We start from the raw sequence: 20,477 nt of genomic DNA, 5'->3' as shown, positions 1-20,477 counted from the left end.
CTGGCAGATAGTGCAGCCAAAATGTCCAGTTCCACCCATACCTACAGCTTGTACTGCTAAACAACGCAAGAAAAGAAAGACATAAGTACAAGAGCTGTGTACAAAAAGGCCTTCATATTTAATAAACTCAAACTTAGAAGCATAGTCCAATACATAGGTTAAGGGAGTCACCCAACACGCCTCCTCCTCTCAGTCTGGCTGACAGTCGACCATCCACTCAGCCACAGAAGTCTGTGGGCAGCAAAAGAAATAAGGACGAAAGGATCCAGAAGCCAAGCTTGACAGTTCAGTAAAAGCACCCACAACAGGCACAAGAAGCCAGTTGGTTGACTGACAGCTAGCATGACCAGCCATAACCTTTTCCACTGTTGCTGTATTTCTTTTGGACAGGTAATTAATTATCTGGTCTGTTTTTGGGAGAATTTGTTATTTTCCTGAACTATGTAGCTTATGTATTAGCCAAATGCTAACACTAGACTGTTTAAACACAAGTTACCTTGTATGTAATTTATTTGTATGTTCACAGGTGTGATTGTAATTGTAAGTGTGATTTGAAGGTATTTCTCTTATGTTCGCCTATATTGGCTTTGAACGGTACATTTTACAAATGTGGTGATGTAGTTTATTTGTGTTTTTGTAATTCTGAGAGTGAGGCATGAGGTAGTTGATACGATTCACAATCATAATGATTCGCTGCGCTCTTCTTGTACAGCCCTAAATAGGACTAGTGTACAAGTTGACAGTGTAACTGATAGAAAAAAAATAATCAGACACAAAAAACCTCAGTATCAATTTTATGAATAATTATCAAATGGGTAAAAATGGTCAAATTGACATTAAAATCTACAATTAGAAAATCTTGTGAACTAGAATGAGAAACAAAAGACTTCCCATTTTTCAAGACCCCTTCTAAAATAAATAAATAAAGGACACTCGAACACTAATCAAGATGATACAAATCCACAAATAGTGTTGTCTAAAACAGGCCACACATTTATGGAATGCAATTTTCATAACATCCATGTACCCCCTTCCAGAAAACAATAAACGCATGTTCACAATGTGTCCCCTTCCTAACATCAGATGGAATGTTGGAGAAGTAACGCTGGCATCACGGTGTGAAAAGGATGAAATAACAATCTTATTTTAAGGCACCTGCACTGAACAGAAGGGAAAGGCACCCATACGGTCCTGTTCAACCCTTAAAAAGCAGAGATGACCCCACACTGTGCATAAAGTGATGCAGTAACAACAGGGTCTCCCAGAGGAACACCAAGGATTCCTGTGCGTTTTGGTCGGTCCACGTCTCCTTTTCGGTCCTTCTCTTCTTCACATCCTTAAGGGAGGGATGGGTTTGGAGACATCACGGAAGAACCGATGAAGGAGTGCGTTTTTGGCTGAAACTCTTTTGTTTGGATCATAGATTAACATTTGCTGAAAAAAAGAAAGAAAGAAATATCAATACAAGCTAAGCCAATCTAACCCTTACAGAGATACAGAAAAGAGAATGATGTTCAGACTGGATCTATTCGTAGGGTGTCCTATTATAATGTACCCTTGCCAGCCAATCAGACATGACTATGTTACGTGACTATAGTATAAATTGTGGCATCATTAAACTTTTCATGGACACCATAGTATTCGATGAAAGTACAATGAACAGCCCCAACAGTGTTCAGCAGATGATAATGCCAAGAATTTTGTCATCAACTTGAAAGGCCAAGATACAGTTAAACACTTGTTTAGCGTAAGTGATGTTTCATCCAGTAAAAAACTGAAAAATAAAGCAGTGTACATCCCGCTGCTTCTTGGACCTTTTACAAAAGCCTTTCATAAAACTACACACATACAAAACAGTGGTCAAGAGCATTCCCTCACCCCCAACAGGTCCCTCCCATCTTCATCCAAGGGGGGGACCACTTTAGAGAGGTCCTGCCTGGCCCACTTTGGGAAGGACGGCTTATAGTCAGGCATAGAGGTCACCCCTGGCCACACATTCTCATCAGGGGTGCCTAGTGTGCGGAAGATCCGGAACAGCTGATCAATCTCAGAGTCTCCTGGAAACAGCGCTCTCCGGGTAATCTGGGAAATGGGTTACATTCACATTTCAGTCATTTATCAGACACTTTACTCAAGTGTTTTGACCCAACTGTTCATGTCACACCAGCTAGGCTATACCTTATAGTTTAGAACAAATTGGCAAGTAAGCATGTGTCCATTTTATGATGAAGCACACAGTTTTTACATAAATGTAAGATGAGATGACAATCAATTCATTTTCCCCTCTTTCAAAACATCATTGGAAAAGTATTCAATTATTTGACAATTACTAAAATAATGGGCACTTGAACATAGTAGGTAGCATGACAATAGCAATAGCTTAACTGTTCTGTGCAAGAAATCAACACCACAGCATACCATTTCAGCAAAAATACAGCCCAAACTCCAGATGTCCACCGCTGTAGAATAGTATTTGCAGCCAAGGAGAATCTCTGGGGCTCTGTACCACAGGGTCACCACCTGAGGAAATACAAAATATTATAAACACAAGGCATTCAGGATTGAAATACTGTCTGAGAAATACTATTCGTCAACATCCCTCAAAATACATTGCTCTACTTAGCGGCATTCTTAAAAATGTGCTTTTGACTTCACATTAAATTAGTCACCTACCCTGATCCTCAGACAACATAGCAGCCTCCTGGCACAGGATGCATGTTTTGCCAGCATAATTTCCCCACTGACCCAATTACCCGCACTACAGATTTATTCAAGAAAATAACTTGAAAATAACTTAAAAACCTTTGGAACTGCTCCAACATGGGAACAGTTTAATGCAATACCATTATTCCCAAGCATTATGCTCAAGACTGGAAAGACGTCATGTTTCTTATGCATCTTTAGAAAAGTGCAGTGACATTTCGAGCCATTTCAAGTGGACCTGGCCAAATTAGGTAGTGTTATGTGTTATGAGTGTAATCTTTAAGGGTGCATTATAGTCGTTTTGGTGCCATCATGTATATGACCTCACCTCATGTGTGTAGGTACGGACAGGCACACCAAAAGCCCTCGCCAGCCCGAAGTCAGCCAGTTTGATCTCTCCCTGGGCGTTGATGAGCAGGTTTTGAGGTTTCAGGTCTCTGTGGAGCACGCGATGGGAGTGGCAGAATGCCAGACCCTGAAGAAGCTGGAACAAGTAGCTCTGCAAATAAATGACAGACAGACAGACATAAAGAGTCAGAAATCACTGATGTAAAGAGAACATCAATTTGTTGCCCTGCCTCATCCAGAACTGTGAAAGGAATCCATGCAAAGGTGCAAGTGGTCCCCACTGATAGGCAAGTGGTCCCCAAGAGGATGCCACTGAGTAGCTAAAATAAAGCATGCTGACCTGATGCCAAGTGGTCAGTTTCGTAAAGTACTGACACCTGGACAGGAAAATTTAACAGTTGTGCGAGAAAGGTGACAAAAACAAACAAACATCTTACTGTTGTGGGCATCATCTAAACTAAATCTTTCCTATTTGACTGTATGGGTCAACTTAAAATGAAAGCAGCTCTGCCAACTGAAAGCTCTGACAATGTGTTCACTCAGATTTAACGGCATAACAGTTCAGTGAAGTCAGTGATTTGTAGTAAGGGAGGGCAAGTTAATTTATCTAGCACAATTTATACATATTGGTGATTCAAAGTGCTTAATAAATGAGCAGATAAAAGAACATAGAAAAATAAAGATATTTTGTTGATCAAGTGTATTCAAACAATTACGGAGGTAGAGGAGGGCGAAAAAAAATGGAAACAAAATATTGTGGAAGCATTCCAAAATCTAGATTGGAAGCCACTGGTCTAGGGTACATTCTTCAAGTGCATGCACCTTGACAAGAGGGAGAGATATTCCCGTAACTGAGGATGAATCCATGAACTTCTTGAGGTCCTGGTGAAGGAACTCAAAAACCAGGTAGAGTTTATTTTCTGTGTGAATGACATCTCGCAGCCTGGGTAAAAAAAGATCAATGGGTAAAACTAGGTCAACTTTAAATCCATGCCAGAGAAGGAAAATACATCAAGTTTGAGTTATAGATAAATGTCAAGTAATCAAATGTGATAATTATAACAGAACAACTGTGGGATTTTACACATCATAGGGATCAGTGATCAAAATCTAATCAAAGTCAAAAACCATAACGAGTACATACTTGACAATGTTTGTGTGGTTCAGTTCTTTTAGGAGGGATATCTCACGGATGGCTGTGCTGGGAACTCCCTCAGTTTCTCTGTAACATCGGACAAAACGTCAGCACTTATCAGCATTTTATTTCCAGTACAACCACAGGACTGGACAACAGTTTCCTCTTCACACCAACGTCAATACGATCAGGCAGTGCCTATCTAATATAACGGTACCAGTAAAGTTAATTGAGGTTTTGATCTACATCATGTCACGCTAATAATCAAATACAATCTAATTGAAATAAAATCTGTAATGCCAGCACGACGTCTGCAGAGGACAAAAGGATGTTTGCTGCTTTTCATCCAGCCCAAGCAGCTAACTTAATAGCTAGCCTGGACACGTAGGCTTGCACGCTAATAGAGCCTGTGCTACCCATACAACGTTGGTTGCCTAACGGTCATCTCAGTGGCGCTATAAAAAAAAAAGACTAATGTTTAGGTGTCTGTTCGGAAAAGGAATGCACGTGGGTGAAGAAATCGAAAGTAGATGCCCTGGTGAACATGTAGGTCAACGGAGCAGGTCACTTGACAGTTGGCTAACTGGCTAGCTTCTAGCTTTGTGCCTAATCCGACTAAATGCTAGCCAGCGAGGGCAGCTACATAAACATCTGTTGTTGTTTGAGCACTTTGCTAGTTAGCAGCAACTTAGTCAACCAACAGGTATCATCAACCGTAACAATCTCTTGACGGGACTCCATCACTTACGTGTCTAGTCTGATTTTCTTGAGGGCAACAGTCTCTCCTGTGATTTTGTTTTTTGCCTTGTACACCACACCGTACGTGCCCTCTCCAATTTTTTCGACTTTCTGAAACGATTCCATGTCACACTTAAATTAGACTGCTATTTTCCGGGCCAGCACCCTTCCGCCCGCTGTTTGATCAGCAACGCAAAACTTGCCAGGCTAAAGCTAACTGCAACAGCAGTTGAAACTAAATTATGCCAGAGTCTCCCGTGTTTGTTCTATACTACCAGCACAATGTCCCGCCAGAAGCGAGCCGGAGCGGGAACACATGAGGACTAACGTTACGCCACAACAAACGAAAACTAGACAGATGGCTAATGTATTCACTCTTCCTAGGCTATGCTCCTCTACACAAAAGTCTGAACCCGCCAATTCCCGCGTTTCACTAACCACGCCCCTTAAATAAAACCTTAGCCCCACCCGCCCTCAAAGTGAAGCTTTGTTGTCTTATTGGACGGCAGTGTGAGAACTCCCACCCCTCCCCCGTTCCGTCCCGCCACAACACGACAGAAACGCCAAGAAGTCAGTCATTCAGACACCCAAGATTTAGTTTCCCAAACCTGTGAGTGTAGGCGCCAGACTGCCCGCCTTCAAATTCAAATTCAAATCCCGTGCTGAGATAATTTCCTCTTCGGACGGTTTCTCCAGTTTCTGAGAAAGATAATTACCATGGATGTATGAAACAAGTGTCAAACAATTGCCAAATCCCTATGACTTATTCACTCTCAGAAAGGTGATTAGGCTATAGTATCTACTAGTAAAAAATGAATCATGGGTTTAAATAGACAGTGTAAAATTATGTATGAGAAAGAACGTATGAATATAGTCACAAATCATATCAAAACAGAACAACAAATATAGCTATACAGAACAGCTGCTATCTTAATGTATCTTAAGCTGTCAGGAAGCTAAATTCTCTCCTCCCAGCCATATCCGTCAGTCTGACAGGAGGCTGAAATCCCCCCCCCCCCCTAAAATCACTCAGGACTCTGCAACAAAACTGTCTCTTGCACTTTTATCACTTACGTTTACCACAACCACTTACTGTTCTACTTGCACTGCTAATGTAACAAATACATCTTACAGGATGTTTTTTGCTGCCATTACCAAATTGCCTTTTTTGCACTACCATAACCAGTTTTGTGGCCATACCAAACCAAAATGTAGATGTCACGTGATTCTTGAAAAAGAAGCTCATGTTCCCATAATCATAATCAGATAAATTACTTCACCAGTGTATAGTCTAAGTCCTCTTGTCATTATTAAATCTACAGGAATTAAATCCACAGGAAAACCCGTACCTATATTAGGGAGATGTTTCCTATGTATAGTCATAATGGAATTTCAGGATCGAGTTGATAGTTTTTTGGTGGAAAGTTAATAATATATAACTTGCCGATAACATCTTCAGGAGTAAAGACAACTTTGATGGATTAATTAGGGATGAATGGCGTCCGATCATTCATGCAGGCCAAATTTAACATTGCCAGTGAGAGTCACAAGAGTAATTCCTGTTGATCCTGATTAGTTACATTCTTTGGATTTCTGTGTGTTCAGAATGCCATTCCCCTCTGCAAATCGGTCTTTGGAAACCTTTGTTTTTAGGTGAACAGTATTAGTGAACGTGATCCTAAACAAGCAATCAGCATAGGCAGCTACAACACTTGTTCAACGTACATATGTTGAATAAAAACATAATTACTTTTTCATTTGAATCAAAATAATGACATAATACAACTGTTTTATAAGCTTGATAAATAAATAAATATAATATGGACATAATATGACATGGGTACTGTGCTGTGCTATTTTTCCAAAACATATATGCTGTATATTTATAACATATAAGTGAATTTCACAGACACGGCTTAATACTTTGAGTGCCCTATAGTACAATTGTAATGGTGTAGTATTGCCTCCAGTGCAGTGTAGTTAGTCAGGTGCTTTATAGAGATTTATACGGCGGGTTGGGGAACACTGTCATAAGCACATGAGATATCACATGCAGGCCAGTTTTACAAACCTCTTCACCCGACACAAGACAAATGAATGGTTGGGCCCCCATTTGCTTCTGACCACAAGGCTTTATTACTGTGATCTCAGCATGCTCACAAATGACAAATTAATGGTTGGGGCCCCCACTTGCTTCTGACCACACAGGTTTATTGCTGTGATCTCAGCATGTTCACAATGGAGACACAATCCATCTTTCTTTCCCTCAGGGGATGTTTCCATGGAGGCCCGCTCCTGGATTAGATTCAGATCGCAGAACATCAAACCATGCATCGAGCATTCTGCATGGGTCAAGGACATTTTGAGCTTTCTGTCTAAAACAACAAATACCTGGCTCATCTGAAAGGATGAAGAAGATATCATGCTTTGTTTCAGATTCTAACTGGAGTTTTTCTTAAATAACATGAGTATCATAAATACATTTATCTCGTCTTCCCTCATACTATACACCTCTGAAAGCTGGTCGGTAAATAATGTGTTAAGTAAGAATAATCAAAGGCTAAGACACCAGAACACCATGACTGGACATTTTTATCCCCAGATCTTTATGATGAACACCTCCCATATCGTTGACATCATCACGCCAGTCATCCATACTGCCACTTATTTGTTGATGAAATAAAGGTAGGTGTGTTACACCCTTATTTTTGATGTAAAGTTGTGAAATATACACAGTAACAGACAGAGTTCTTTCAAGAGCCGGTTTGAAACTCCAGTCTCAGTATTCACAAGACAGGCAAATGAGCTCACATGCTGAGAGAACAATCACATGAGGTTGCCAATGGGTAGACAACTATTAACGCACCGAGAGACATGGTTAGGCCCTAAGGGGGAAGAGGGTTCAAAAAATACAGTTAGTGTGGAAGGGAATAGTAGTATAAGATGCCAGGCTAAAGAGACAGGCAGCAGAGATGAATAAAAGAACAGCATTGATGTTCTCCCTCACTCTCTTGTCTTGTGATGCCTTGCGCACAAGCTCCGGGGCCTTTCACAGGAAGTCAAGACTATGCTCACCCTACTGGCATGACGTGGATGCTCAGCTTTCACATACCTTACTCCCAACAATCATTCCTTTTATACATTATATATATATTTTATGTGTGCCATTCCTGAACCATTCTCTGAGCAAATGCCATAGTCAATTACAGGTTTGAGAACATGGCATTCCTGTGTATAATGAACAGGACCGCATGTCTTTACTGAGACAGGATCATTTGTTGTCATTTGTTATTGGTCTGTAATTCTTTGGCATGGCTTATAAAAACATCTAATCCAAATTCTACTTTGTGACTGATTTGCTGAAGTTGGTAAAACACTTTTGCTTGCTCTTAATAAGAAACACACAATGTTAATTTAAATGATCAAAATCTAGCTAATATTACAGATGTTATTAGGGAAGTATCCATCTCAGTTCTTAAGTATTTCTGAAGTAATTAGGGAGGTGTCCATCACCATAAAGGACCTCAGGGAGTTGGTGATGTCAGAGTCTAGAGGCATGGTTAGGGTAATTAAGAGACTCAGGCTCATTTAAAGAGGGGCCAGCCCAAGTTAACGGTCTCAAGAGCTTGGCTGGATTTCTGGGATATTCACACAGGGAAAACTTGCTGTGAAGAAGGGGGACAAAAAAAGGAAATAGAGAAAAAAAGATGAAAAACCCAACTTGTACGATGAGAAATGCCGTGGTGGTCCTGGTGCTAACTTTATCAGCGTTGACATTTGCCGGTGAGTATGAGGGTTTATATAGCAGAACTGCGATGTACCTTTTACCTTGGATGGTTGCAAGTAATTGGGATATAAATTAACTTGTGGGGATATAAGTAATAGTTATGATGCAGAGAATAACACTCGTATTATAATTAATCTAGAACATCTGTTGTTCTAGTAATGCAGATAAATATTCAAATCTGATCTATTTTAATGTGGGGCGCAATGGGTGACAAAGGTGTTGTTTCAGACCACGGCCAATTGATGTGATGGACTACAAACAGTTCATTCATGATGTTTCATGTGTGTCACAACAATTTGTCATACTTTTATATTGATTATTCGGTGGTTACTACAATTTTCATTTGTCAGGACCTCAGAGTGTTTTTTTTTTATATATATTTGCGCTGAATTGGATTACCTTAGGAATTGAGAAAATTGTTTCGTTCAACCTACTATGTGTATTTTTCTGATTTTATCACAGAAGGTAGGGATTTTGATATTCTTCACAATAAAATCAAATTGTTAAACTAATATTTGGTTAGTCTAGAACTCAATGTGGCAGGCTGGCATGGTGGACAAATTGCATGGTTACCTCACAATGTAATCATTTTCGCTATAGCAACTGTGAATCTTGTAGTATCACAACAACATCTTTCAGGAAGTGCTTACAGCTGCACCTGTCCAGTCCTCGTCCATATCTACTTTCAGAAAGTAGAAACACTAAACCATTCTGTCCTTTCTACAAATGCATTCATTCGGTTAATATGTTGGAGAAATTTGTCATTTCAGCTATTTATTTCATTAAGTGACTTCAACCTTGCTATTGTTAGTTGCATTGCACACGTAATCTAAATTGAACTAAATTGTCATTGTTACACAAAGTGAACTGGGTGTAGCAATGTCCTCTGTTTTGCAGACATTGAATTAACTAGTTCCCTTTATATCATTTGGAATACCACTGTGCCACGGACTTGATATAGGCTGCGTTGTTTTCTTCAGAGTTTACAAATTAGGATCTCTGAACTCTTTATATTATTATTGGGATTGATTGGGGGTGTCAAGAGAGAAAGAAAGAGAGAAATGGGGCACAAGATAAAAGGGGAAGTGGGTTTGAGAGAGAAAGGGAGAGAGAATGAGAGGTAGAGTAATGGGGACTGATGTCTGAGCCTCTGCTCATTCCTGACTGTGGGATTACAGCTGCGTGTGCTCAGCTGAGAGTCACATGAAAGGGATTGCAAGGGATTGGGAGAGCCGTGTGACTCTCACTGCCTGGAACCTCACCAGTCAGCCCCCCCACCCCCAACCCCCACCCCCCCAACTCTCCCCTCCGGTTATGCTGCTCCACAACCCCACACTTCAAACTCCAGTCTGTGATCCTTTAGGGAAAGCCAGTAAAGCATCTGCCCCTGCTGACGCACCCCTGCCCTGCCCTGCCCTGCCCTGCCCTCACAACCCACTAAGAGCTCTTAAGAAATTTGGTAAAATATCCGTGTGCCCCTCTCCGTGTGCTGACACCCCCCTCTCACAACACAACACACGCCCTAAATCCCATAACCTACAAAGTCGCCAAAACCTTTTATCTTGACCTTTGGAGAAAGTTAGTAAAATGTCCAAGCCGACACTCGTGGCCATCCTGCCATACTCACTGACCCAGCCCTTAAATCCTTGTGTCACTACTTAGTGCTAACCACCCATCATCTCCTTAAACATCTCTACTTCTACCCAGCTGCACACATATAGCAGCTCTTTTTAACCACACCACAATGTAAAATTAACAAAAAGAAATCACTACAGCTGATGCATGACTATGATATTACCTGGTCCTTCAACAATTTATCAAACTGACCAGTGCATGGCAAATTCCATTGGTCAATTCAGAATCTTGTTTCTTTTCTATTAAGCCCATTCAGATGCAGTATACAAATACCCTGGATCAGTATCTACTTGTGTGACCCACTTGTCTTGGAGACAGGCGGCCTCACATGTGATTCTACAATAATTTGGCACAGATTTCACTCAAAGAGTTTATGGTTGAATTGATCACTACAGTGACCAGGTCCAGTGGTAGTGAAACAAACCCAAATCATCGCCTCTCCAGCACTGTGCTTGACACTTATGAGGTGTTTTGAGGTGTTTTCTTTTACAAACAGCACAGAGCACTATGAACAAACATCTCTACTTTTGTTGTATCTGTCTTTAGAACATTGTATGCACTACTTGGTGTTTTTTCAGATGCAGCCTTAAACTGTTTTTAGACAATATAGTCTCTCTCTCTCTCTCTCTCTCTCTCTTTCTCTCTCTCTCTTTCTCTCTCTCTCTCTGTAGATATATAGACTCTATATACAGTCATTGAATGCAACTATGGCGTGTAATGTATTGTAGAGGGAATGGGCTTTCTCCAGGCTAGTGTTAGTGTGAAAGTCATCTTCAGATATTCTGTTCGCGGTTAGAAGTTTTATCATTTAACATGTTGGACTCGTAGATCCATAGATCTTGGTCTTGGGCAGTCATTTCTCTGATTATTATACAGAGTAACCTTGGTCTGACTGTTGGGTTGCCCACCAGAAAGATTGTAGACTGAAAGCTTTCCATTTGGATGCAATAACCCTTGCTGTAGAATCATTTATTTGAAATTGTAGGGAAATGGCCCTATCTAATCTTCCCAATTTGATAAGCAATTGCCTCTTTGAGATCCCTACAGGTATATTTTCTCCATGGAACTGTGTTAATACAATTGAGAGTAAAGAACACTCAAGAGTTCTGCTTTTATAACGGCAATCACATTATCAAATAATCAAGTTAATAGGATAAGGTGCTCGTGCTGATTAACCCTCCTAATTCCCATGGAAGTAACAGAACGTGCTAACTGTCTGTGTTTTGGACCATTCCTGTCAGAATGTGTATTACCTGAGGAGACATTTCAATGTGAACGCAGCTTGTGAGGTTATTAGTATGAACAAGTTCTTAAACAGACCGTGCCATTTTGACAGTGCTGATATCACAAATACATTATGAACAGACTGTACCTTAGTCTAGCATGGTTCAGTCTATTATAAAACATACACAGAGTACAGTCATAAGGTAATTCTAAAGACCATAAAAGCTCATAAATCTGTGGTCTAACAGGATGTATTGTTTCTCTGATAGATAATTCACACAACTGTCATTTTTACAAGTGGCCATTCATGAAAGAGAAAATGATGTATTTGCATAACATGATAACAGTCTGTGAAGTGTTTAACTGTGTTGTGGTAGTCTTAATCACTGACCATTTCTCTGAATCTGCTTTCACAGAGGCTAAGACTCGTTTCTCACGCTACCGATCATGGAACTCACGGATGTATCCAGTGTGGAGAGATGGAGATGCCAGATACAGAAACTGCTGGAAAGGTGCTCTTTTACACTCAAGTGATATTGAGACCAAGTGTTGGGCATGCAGTCTATGACAGAACTTCGTATTCAGGCTCTTAATCAATTCAAACTTTCCATACTTTATGTTTCAATATGAGTAAAACTGATGGAATCATTTTATCCCTAAGAATATAAAGGGGGTTCAACCTCTGTTTTTAATGACATTTTTAAATTGTAGTGTTGTTTAGTTATAGTGGCCCCTGGGTTTAGATGACAGGTCTTGTTCAAAAGAATGTTGTTACACAAAACTGTTGAATGAAAATGTAACAGTATCAATATGTCCCTTGATTTTTACCTTATCTAGGTGGAGAGGTGACATTTAATGTCAGAAACGATGCACCAACATTGACTGGCGCCAAAGCCACCTTCAACGTTGATGTGCAGTTCCCCCCAAATCAAACCTTGCTCTCTGATGGACAAGTGGTGTGGACCAGAAACTGCACCCTTGATGGTAACAGTGCTGGACACAGCATTTTTTTTGTAAATGTGTACAATATATGATGTGTATATTATGCTTTGTTTAATACTCAATGGTTGTTATGCATGTGTTATACACATACATTTTGAGTTCCTCAAGAGCCTGGAGCCAAGTGTCACATGTTGAGGCTGATGAGAGAGAACAGAGACGAGAGACAATTAGATGCTTCATTTGTTTCCTCACAGGAATTCAGTACCAGGAGGGACAGCCAGTGTATACGGAGCGTAACACTCAAGACGAGTGGACCGGCACCTTCCCTGATGGCTCTCCCTTCAGAGGAAACGCTGGAAGAAAACCACGCTACATCTACGTGTGGAAGACATGGGGTATCCACATCACTGCTTATTCTAACACACCCTCAGAGGGAAAACACAAGTACATTGTCACTGTGACAAATAACGTAATAGTGTAATTTTCCGTATTGTAAAGTGTGTTGAGGTTGTGCCAGATTATGGCTATACCGTGGTAGCTGGTTAAGACCTATGCTTCAGGAAATCAAAGCTGTTGAAGAGGAGAATCAACTGATGTAAATGGATAGCTGAAAACATACATAGCAACAGCAGCCATAAGATACTAACTTACCCACCCTTCCTCCCCTAACATCTTCTCTAGGACGTTTCTGGCAAGTGGCGGATGGCCCCTCCTCCTCTCTGTCCATCGGCACAGATAATGTTCCTCTGGGCTCCTACAACATGGAGGTGGTGATCTATCACTGCCGTGGCAAAGACAGGTTCATCCCCCTGGGTTACGCCTCCACCCAGTTTTCCATCACAGGTAGGCAGGAGGTGACCGCAGGGAGTAATAGAGGGTAGCAGGGTTCGAAGGGCAGTTGTACAGATGGGCAGATGGGCAAGTGTGGGCAAGGGAAGGACAGATTTTATATTGTTAGTATATTGGTATTACTTAAATATTATCATAGTTATACTAAATCATGTCTTGTCATGTCATGTTTTCTTCCTGCTTCCTGTCTAAGTAGGCGCCCTTTATGTACCCTCTTGTCTCTATTAGGGTAGACTGATGAGTATTTGCATGAGAATTATGACTGATTGAAATACTGAGACTTAATACCAAGGATTTACTAAAGGACTTAATGCTAATTTATACATCTTTTCCCATACCTAGTTAAGGTTATGATTTTATCAAACATTATTGCATTTTTCTTTTTCTTTAGACCAGATTCCTTTCAGAGTGTCCCTCACCCAGGTCAATGACCTCAACCAGGCTGACCAAAGTTTTGTTCAAAACCGTGCTGTTGCCTTCAACATCAACCTCCACGACCCCAGCCAGTACCTGAGCAGCTCAGACGTCACCTTCACCTGGGACTTCGGAGACAACAGCGGGACCCTCATCTCCCGGGAAAGCACCGTCACGCACACATACCTCTCTGCCGGGTCCTTCAAGCCTCAGGTGGTCCTGATGGCCTCCATCCCCAACACCTGTGAACCCAACCCAACCCTCGGAGGGTTCACAGTCGAGCCCACTCTCCCACCAGTGGATCCTGACACCACAGGTATGAAAGGCAGTTAGTGGCGTCCTTATTCAACCAAACTATCTTCAAGCTTGTAGCACCTGGCATTCATAAAATGTGCTGGTTAGAATACAGGTAGCATAAGTGGAAACAGGGCAGGTTATAGTAGACACAATTTGTTAGGCCTACTGCTGTTAACTGCTCTGGAAGAATATAAATGTAACTGAAACATATTCATTAATCTCCTATGCCTTAAACTTTCATCTATATTCATCTTGACATGAAAAACAGCAGAAAATAGCCAGATTTCTGTTCTTGTCTCTGCACAGGAGGCACCATTGAGGACGCTTCCCTCGCTCCAGTAGAGGTGGCCTCTGCAGGGGCAGGAGACATCGCCCTGGCAGTGCCAGCCTCTGCAGCTGCTCCAGTTGCTGAGGGAGCAGAGGCAGACACTGATGCCACTGTTGATGCTGCTGCAGCTGATGCCGCCACTGTTGATGCTGCTGCTGCAGCTGATGCCGCCACCGTTGATGCTGCTGCGGTTGATACCGCTGCCGTTGATGCTGCTGCAGCTGATGCCGCCACGGTTGATGCTGCTGCTGCAGCCGATGCCGCCACCGCTGATGCTGCTGCTGCGGTTGATGCCGCTGCCGTTGATGCTGCTGCAGCTGATGCCACCACTGTTGATGCTGCTGCTGCAGCTGATGCCGCCACTGTTGATGCTGCTGCTGCAGCTGATGCCGCCACTGTTGATGCTGCCGCTGCAGCTGAAGCCGCCACTGTTGATGCTGCTGCTGCAGCTGATGCCGCCACTGTTGATGCTGCTACAGCTGCAGCTGATGTTGCCACAGCAGATGCTGCTGCAGTGGATGCTGCTGCTGCTGACGCTGCTGATGCTGTTGCCGCTGCTGATGCTACCACTGTAGTTGCTGCAGACCCAGCTGTTCCAGTGGAGGAGGCCACGGTTGTTCCAGTGGCAGAAACAGCAATCGACGCCGAAACAGTTGCTGCTGCTGGAGAGGAAGCTACAGTAGAGTTGGCGGCCACTGTTCTCCCAGAAGCCCCTGCTGCAGAGGATGCTGCTGTTGTTGATGCCGCAGCGGTCACAGAGGCTGCCCAGGCTGAGGCAGAAGGAGCTGCTGCGGATGTTGTGGTAGCTGCTGTCCCCACGGTTGCTGTGGTGCCTGTAGCTGATGAGGACGAGATAATAGTGGCCGTGAATGAGGTTGCAGCCACAGAGGCTGCTGTGATCGTTGCAGCCTCACCTGATGAAAATGAAGTGGTGGTGAATGTTGTGACTGCAGGTGGGTCTTGCAAGATTTTATTAATTATATTATTAAAAACATACCGGTATAAAGATTCCTAACAATTTCTCTATTATTTATTTTAATCACATAGTCATTTATTAGATTTTTTTAAACTAGCTTTTGCAACTAGATGGCTTGAGTAAGGTGTAAATGTAAAAACATGAAAAATATGTCAGAGGAATATGTGCCACCCCTTACCTGAATGTATAGCACAAACTGAATATACATGTTGCAACATTATTAGATGAACCAGCATGACTTTTTGATCCGACTGCTTTCCCCTCCAGATTTGATAAACCTCAATATCAAAGTCCATCAGCCATTTTGACTTTGAGCTCTGTATGTTTTGACTTTACCTGCAGCTCCAGTGCCACCCACAGTGGCAGCAGCAGCAGTGAATGAAATCGCCGCTCAGGTGGAGGTGGAGGCCGGCACGGAGGCTGCCCAGGTGGCTCTGGTGATTGCCAAGAGGCAGGCTCCTGAGATCCCGGCTGACAACGGGTGCACTATTTTCCGCTATGGCTCCTTCTCAACCGACCTACAGATTGTCCGTAAGTCATTTCCTGCTGTCATGCATGTCTGTGGACCAAGATTAAAATTATGCGAACATAATGCCTCCAGACAGTGCAAAGACAATTTGAAGTCTGACATTTCAGATGATCATAGAGCAGTGGCAACATAACATACAATTATGGATCTAAATCTCTATCTTTATTATATATAAAGAGTATATTTCTCATTTTTTCTGTTGTCATCCATAGAGGGGATTGAGAATGTGGAGATTGTGGAGGTGAATAACGTGGTGACGCTGACTACAGAGGTGAACCAGAATGCTGTCGATCTTACCATCACCTGCCAGGGCAGGTAAGGCCGCTCTCGCTCACTCATGTCATGTCAAACTATCAGAAACGGCGTTGCTGCACAAGAAAAAAAGCCCTAAAACCCATGATCAGCACATGAAAAGGATTAGAACTGGAAACAAATGGCCCTGCAATATTAACACAGTTTACACGTTCTTTAATTACCTGTTTCCCCCCTAAACTGATTCACTGAACACTTTGAACATAAAAGAAGGCTAGGTTATCTACCAGTAACCCCTCAGCTATAATTCTCAGAAACTGTCCAGATATCAGTCAACCCCTCATTCAGCTCCCCTCTCTGGTGTCCACAGCCTGCCCAGTGAGGTGTGCACAGTGATTTCAGACGAAGACTGCGCCACACCGGTCCAGACGGTGTGCACCGCTGTGGCACCCACTCCTGAGTGCCAGATGATCCTCAGGCAGTTCTTCAACGAGACCGGCATCTTCTGCGTCAACGTGTCCCTCACCAACGATGTCAGCCTGGCCGTCGCCAGTGCCAGGGTCAGCGTGACAGTAGGTGAGTCGGTCAACTCGCTCAGGTGACATTCTTACCACAAGATCCACTGTTTGTGTCAAGTTCTTACATTTTATAAATGGGGTGAGCATGACATTGGAAACATGGCATAGGATAGCCATCCCATATCAGAATTGTCACAGTTTCTCTCAGTGTATGCAGAGTGTCTCTCAGTGTATGTTGTATTACAGTAGCACTCTGACATCTATAATGAATAATGGGTACTGCATTTGACAGAATTTGAAGTTCCCCAAAATGGCAAACATCTAATCTAAATGTAAAATATTCAGCTTATTACAAATATTACCTGAAAATGGTAGAACAATCTAACAACAAGTAGTACAATACAATTCCACACACGATACTACAGGTAATATGAATATTATCAAGGGTATTGAAGGTTATCTTTATCTACCTCTTCATCCTTTTTTCCTGTCTCATGTCTTAAGAGCTGGTATCTCCTCAGAATGTTGAACACAGCTCAGTCATGGTGGGTTGTTGTTTTGCTTGCAGGATCAGAATCATCAGCAGGTGGCGCTGTTGGAGCAGTGATAGGCATTCTGGTGCTTGCCTGTACAGTTGGGGCCATGGCCTTGGCCTATCGGTGAGTGACCTGCCATTTCGTTGGGCTCATTGAGGAGGGCCTCTCAATATGACAGGGGAAAGGTTTACATTTTTTTGGATCCAAGACCGATAGCCTGCTGTCTTCTCACTTTATGAGAGGAATTTTGGGGATGTGTAAATATTCACAGAAACATGCTTTTGCTCTCTGCCTGTGGCATTTGCAGTGTGACACAGCCAGGCAGCTACATAATGTCTAATAAGTTAGCAAATCTAGTCATATTAATGTCATAGCCAGTAATGTGAGGGGTGTATTTAGTCACTCCCGCTGACTGTCTTTGTGTTTCTAATCAGGCGCTTTAAGCAGTACAGGCCGCTGACGGAGGACTCCTCAGACAGCCCCCTGGGCACCTCAGGAAGGACCTCAGTGCCCTTGCTTCTCTGGAACCTTCTCAGTCGGCAGTCAGCGGGAGAGAGCCGCCCTCTGCTCCAGGGACGACTGGTGTAAACGTCTATTTGTGTGTGTTTGTGAGGACTTGGATACACACACGCTCTCTCTTTCTCTCTCACACACACATAGACATACACACACAACCCACAGCTGTGTTCGTCCCTGTTGATGCACTGCTGATAATAAAATAAACATGTGGAATAAAACGTATACATTTTGTAAACATGAGAGGAGAAAAGAGGTCATTGCAGGGTTTTTTTTTTACCTAGCATTGCGCACGCAAGTGTATATATATACATATATACCATATTATTTCAACCCATAATATATACCTATATTTCATCTGATAGTTTCATGAACGGGTTCAAAAATGTGCAGTTTTTATGTGTCCCATTATTTCCTCTTCACTTAATTTTGTCTCAACAAACTAAAACCCTCTGAATCTAACATGGCATCACCGTGGCCTTGCTAAAACTAAACGATCTGCTCTGCTTCTGTTACTTATAACAGCCTGTTTGATAACCTAGTTTCTTATAGCAAAGCTTGAGTGGACAACGGTTTTATACACACAGCTTTTACACCTGAAACAAATCTGTATTGTTTTTGTATTTGTTTGTGTCCTTAACTGTATTATAACAGGCCATGACTAACTGTTTCTTGGTTGATTGTTTTGCTATTGAACTGGAAAAGAAACGTCAACACAATTTTCAACACAATCGTGTTTTAATTCAAAACTATTGCTAACTGATGTTAAATATCACATCACGACACATATGAATTTCAGTTGCTAATCAACTAACAAAGAAGAGACACACTTTTAAGCACTTGTAGAACATTAGCACTGGATTGTAACCTTTTCTCGTAAAAAAATATAAATTAATTCTGTATTGGGTAGATGAAATCTATCAGTATCTGTGCATAATCTTACACTGAGGGGCAAGGTTGCCAGTATACAGGAGTTGGACCATCACGCTGCACATCTTTATGTTTAGGTGATATTTCCCTTGTTCTCTAATGACTTCACCAACTCAAATGTGACTTCTGAAAAAATGATATTGTGTATCTTTGAAGTTTTTTGTTGGGTGTATACCTTGACTGAGGTAGAAAGGCCTATCATTCTTACACTGACAACCTCAGGAAAGCACATTTGAGTGCAGGTTAGATATTTAGAAAATTTCATTTTTTCCCCCAAATTCAGGGGTCATTTCCTTTTGTTGTAACTCACAGGGTCTTTTGAAATGTATGTACAGAAATATTAAACTGTAACATATTTTTCATCACTCCCAATTTCGTGTTCCAGGTCTGTGATTTTCAAATGTGTTATGTTTTTACATGTTCACAATTCCACAGCTCTCCACCACTAGTGAATACTGTGAAAGACTTAGACTTTAGAAACGGACTTTATGAAATATGCCATGGAAATCATTGAAACCAGACTGTCAAGTGTACAATCCATGTCACTTAGCCCGGGGGAAAACTTGGAAAACCTGGAAATGTCCTTCAGAGGAGTTGATGAAATACAACATAATCAGAATTAAGGCTCATGCATAATTTCCCACAATATCTTCAGAAATCTCTCAAAAGTTATTCTTTTGAGATAATTTTGAAATAAAACCTCAGAAAACATCAGGACACTTGGACAGAATCAGCTGCATATTTGAAGTTCCTTCCACTGCCCTCACAATAACCAAATTAAAAGACCTATTCAAAGAACACTGAACAACTGCAGACAAGTATGCATCACTTGGCACAGACAACAGCTGCTCTAACGATAGGAGTATTTCTTATAAAATGTAGGTCACTTTGCAAAACCCTCTCCCTCCCGCTCTAAGTCAACCTCAATGAGGAAACTGGAAAATTGAAACATTACGAATCGGAAACAAAACTGCACTATTAGTGACATTCTGCTAGGCTGTGACACCACTCTGACTACTCAGATAGTGTTGGCTTAATTTGCCCTTTTTCATTTCTCTATTTTCGTCATGAGTTCATACATGGCATAGGTGCTCCTTTGATCGGTGGTCAGTTGTAATAATTTTGTGACATCTATGTGCATGGACTTACAAAATAGGCATCATCAACAGTGAGACATGCTCAGTGTAGTGCAGTACCATACAGTTCCATCGCCATTGCAGTGCTACATGGTAATAATACTTTAATAACACTGGCTAAATAGACTCTCTGCAATACACTTGTATTGAACGGCTGCTCATGGAAATGACAGTTTTTCACAGTTAATAACACACAAAAAGCGAAAATTCGGCACAATTTGCACAACCTTCACTTCATGTACCAATCGCTCGACCTAATTTGGCACTACTTCACACTACCTTATGTTGTCAAAACACTACACACAATGTTCAGTTGTTGCACACACTTCTCAAGTAAAATCTCAAAGCATCAACCTACAACACACAAATAGTCAAATCTCTAAACATTCAGGTCAGTTGAGCAATTTGCAATGAGGACTGCAGCATAAAAGTGCTTTGAGCCTCTGTTTTGTTTTGGTAAACAATGGAGAACTTTGAAGAGATCAACAACCAGAGAAGGAGAGGGGTAAGAGTGAGAGGAGGAGGAAGAGGAGGACAAGAAGGATGGGGACAAGGGGCAGGAGGAGTAGGAGGACAAGAAGGAGGAGGAGGAGGACAAGGAGGAGGAGGAAGAGGATGAGAAGGACAAGGAGAAGAAGGAGGAGGAGGAGGAGAAAGAAGAAGGAGAATGGTCATCTCTAATGA

The 20,477-nt window shown here is 41.9% G+C and overlaps 2 protein-coding genes across 2 annotated transcripts; one reads left to right on the top strand and one right to left on the bottom strand.

Moving 5' to 3' along the window:
- Positions 1-780: 780 nt before the first annotated feature.
- cdk2 (cyclin-dependent kinase 2) lies at positions 781-5,361 on the bottom strand. The gene is made up of 7 exons (XM_012841189.2): positions 4,935-5,361; positions 4,196-4,273; positions 3,874-3,994; positions 3,032-3,202; positions 2,419-2,520; positions 1,879-2,082; positions 781-1,434 (listed from the first exon to the last, which is right to left on the bottom strand). Exons 1-7 carry the CDS (start codon positions 5,048-5,050, stop codon positions 1,330-1,332), a joined length of 897 nt encoding a protein of 298 aa, XP_012696643.1. The 5' UTR covers positions 5,051-5,361; the 3' UTR covers positions 781-1,329.
- A 3,067-nt stretch (positions 5,362-8,428) lies between these two features.
- On the top strand, positions 8,429-19,029 carry pmela (premelanosome protein a). Its single transcript, XM_031567147.2, has 12 exons — positions 8,429-8,707; positions 11,987-12,082; positions 12,408-12,554; positions 12,767-12,907; positions 13,194-13,355; positions 13,753-14,091; positions 14,379-15,353; positions 15,719-15,907; positions 16,118-16,220; positions 16,528-16,733; positions 17,244-17,334; positions 17,646-19,029. The coding sequence occupies exons 1-12, from the start codon at positions 8,632-8,634 to the stop codon at positions 17,797-17,799; spliced, it is 2,679 nt and encodes an 892-aa protein (XP_031423007.1). The 5' UTR covers positions 8,429-8,631; the 3' UTR covers positions 17,800-19,029.
- The last annotated feature ends 1,448 nt before the right edge of the window (positions 19,030-20,477 follow it).

The sequence above is a fragment of the Clupea harengus genome, chromosome 5, assembly GCF_900700415.2.
Source record: "Clupea harengus chromosome 5, Ch_v2.0.2, whole genome shotgun sequence".
NCBI classification, from domain to species: Eukaryota; Metazoa; Chordata; class Actinopteri; order Clupeiformes; family Clupeidae; genus Clupea; species Clupea harengus.
The sequence above is the reverse complement of the archived record's forward strand: the minus strand, read 5'-3'. Positions and strand labels throughout refer to the sequence as shown.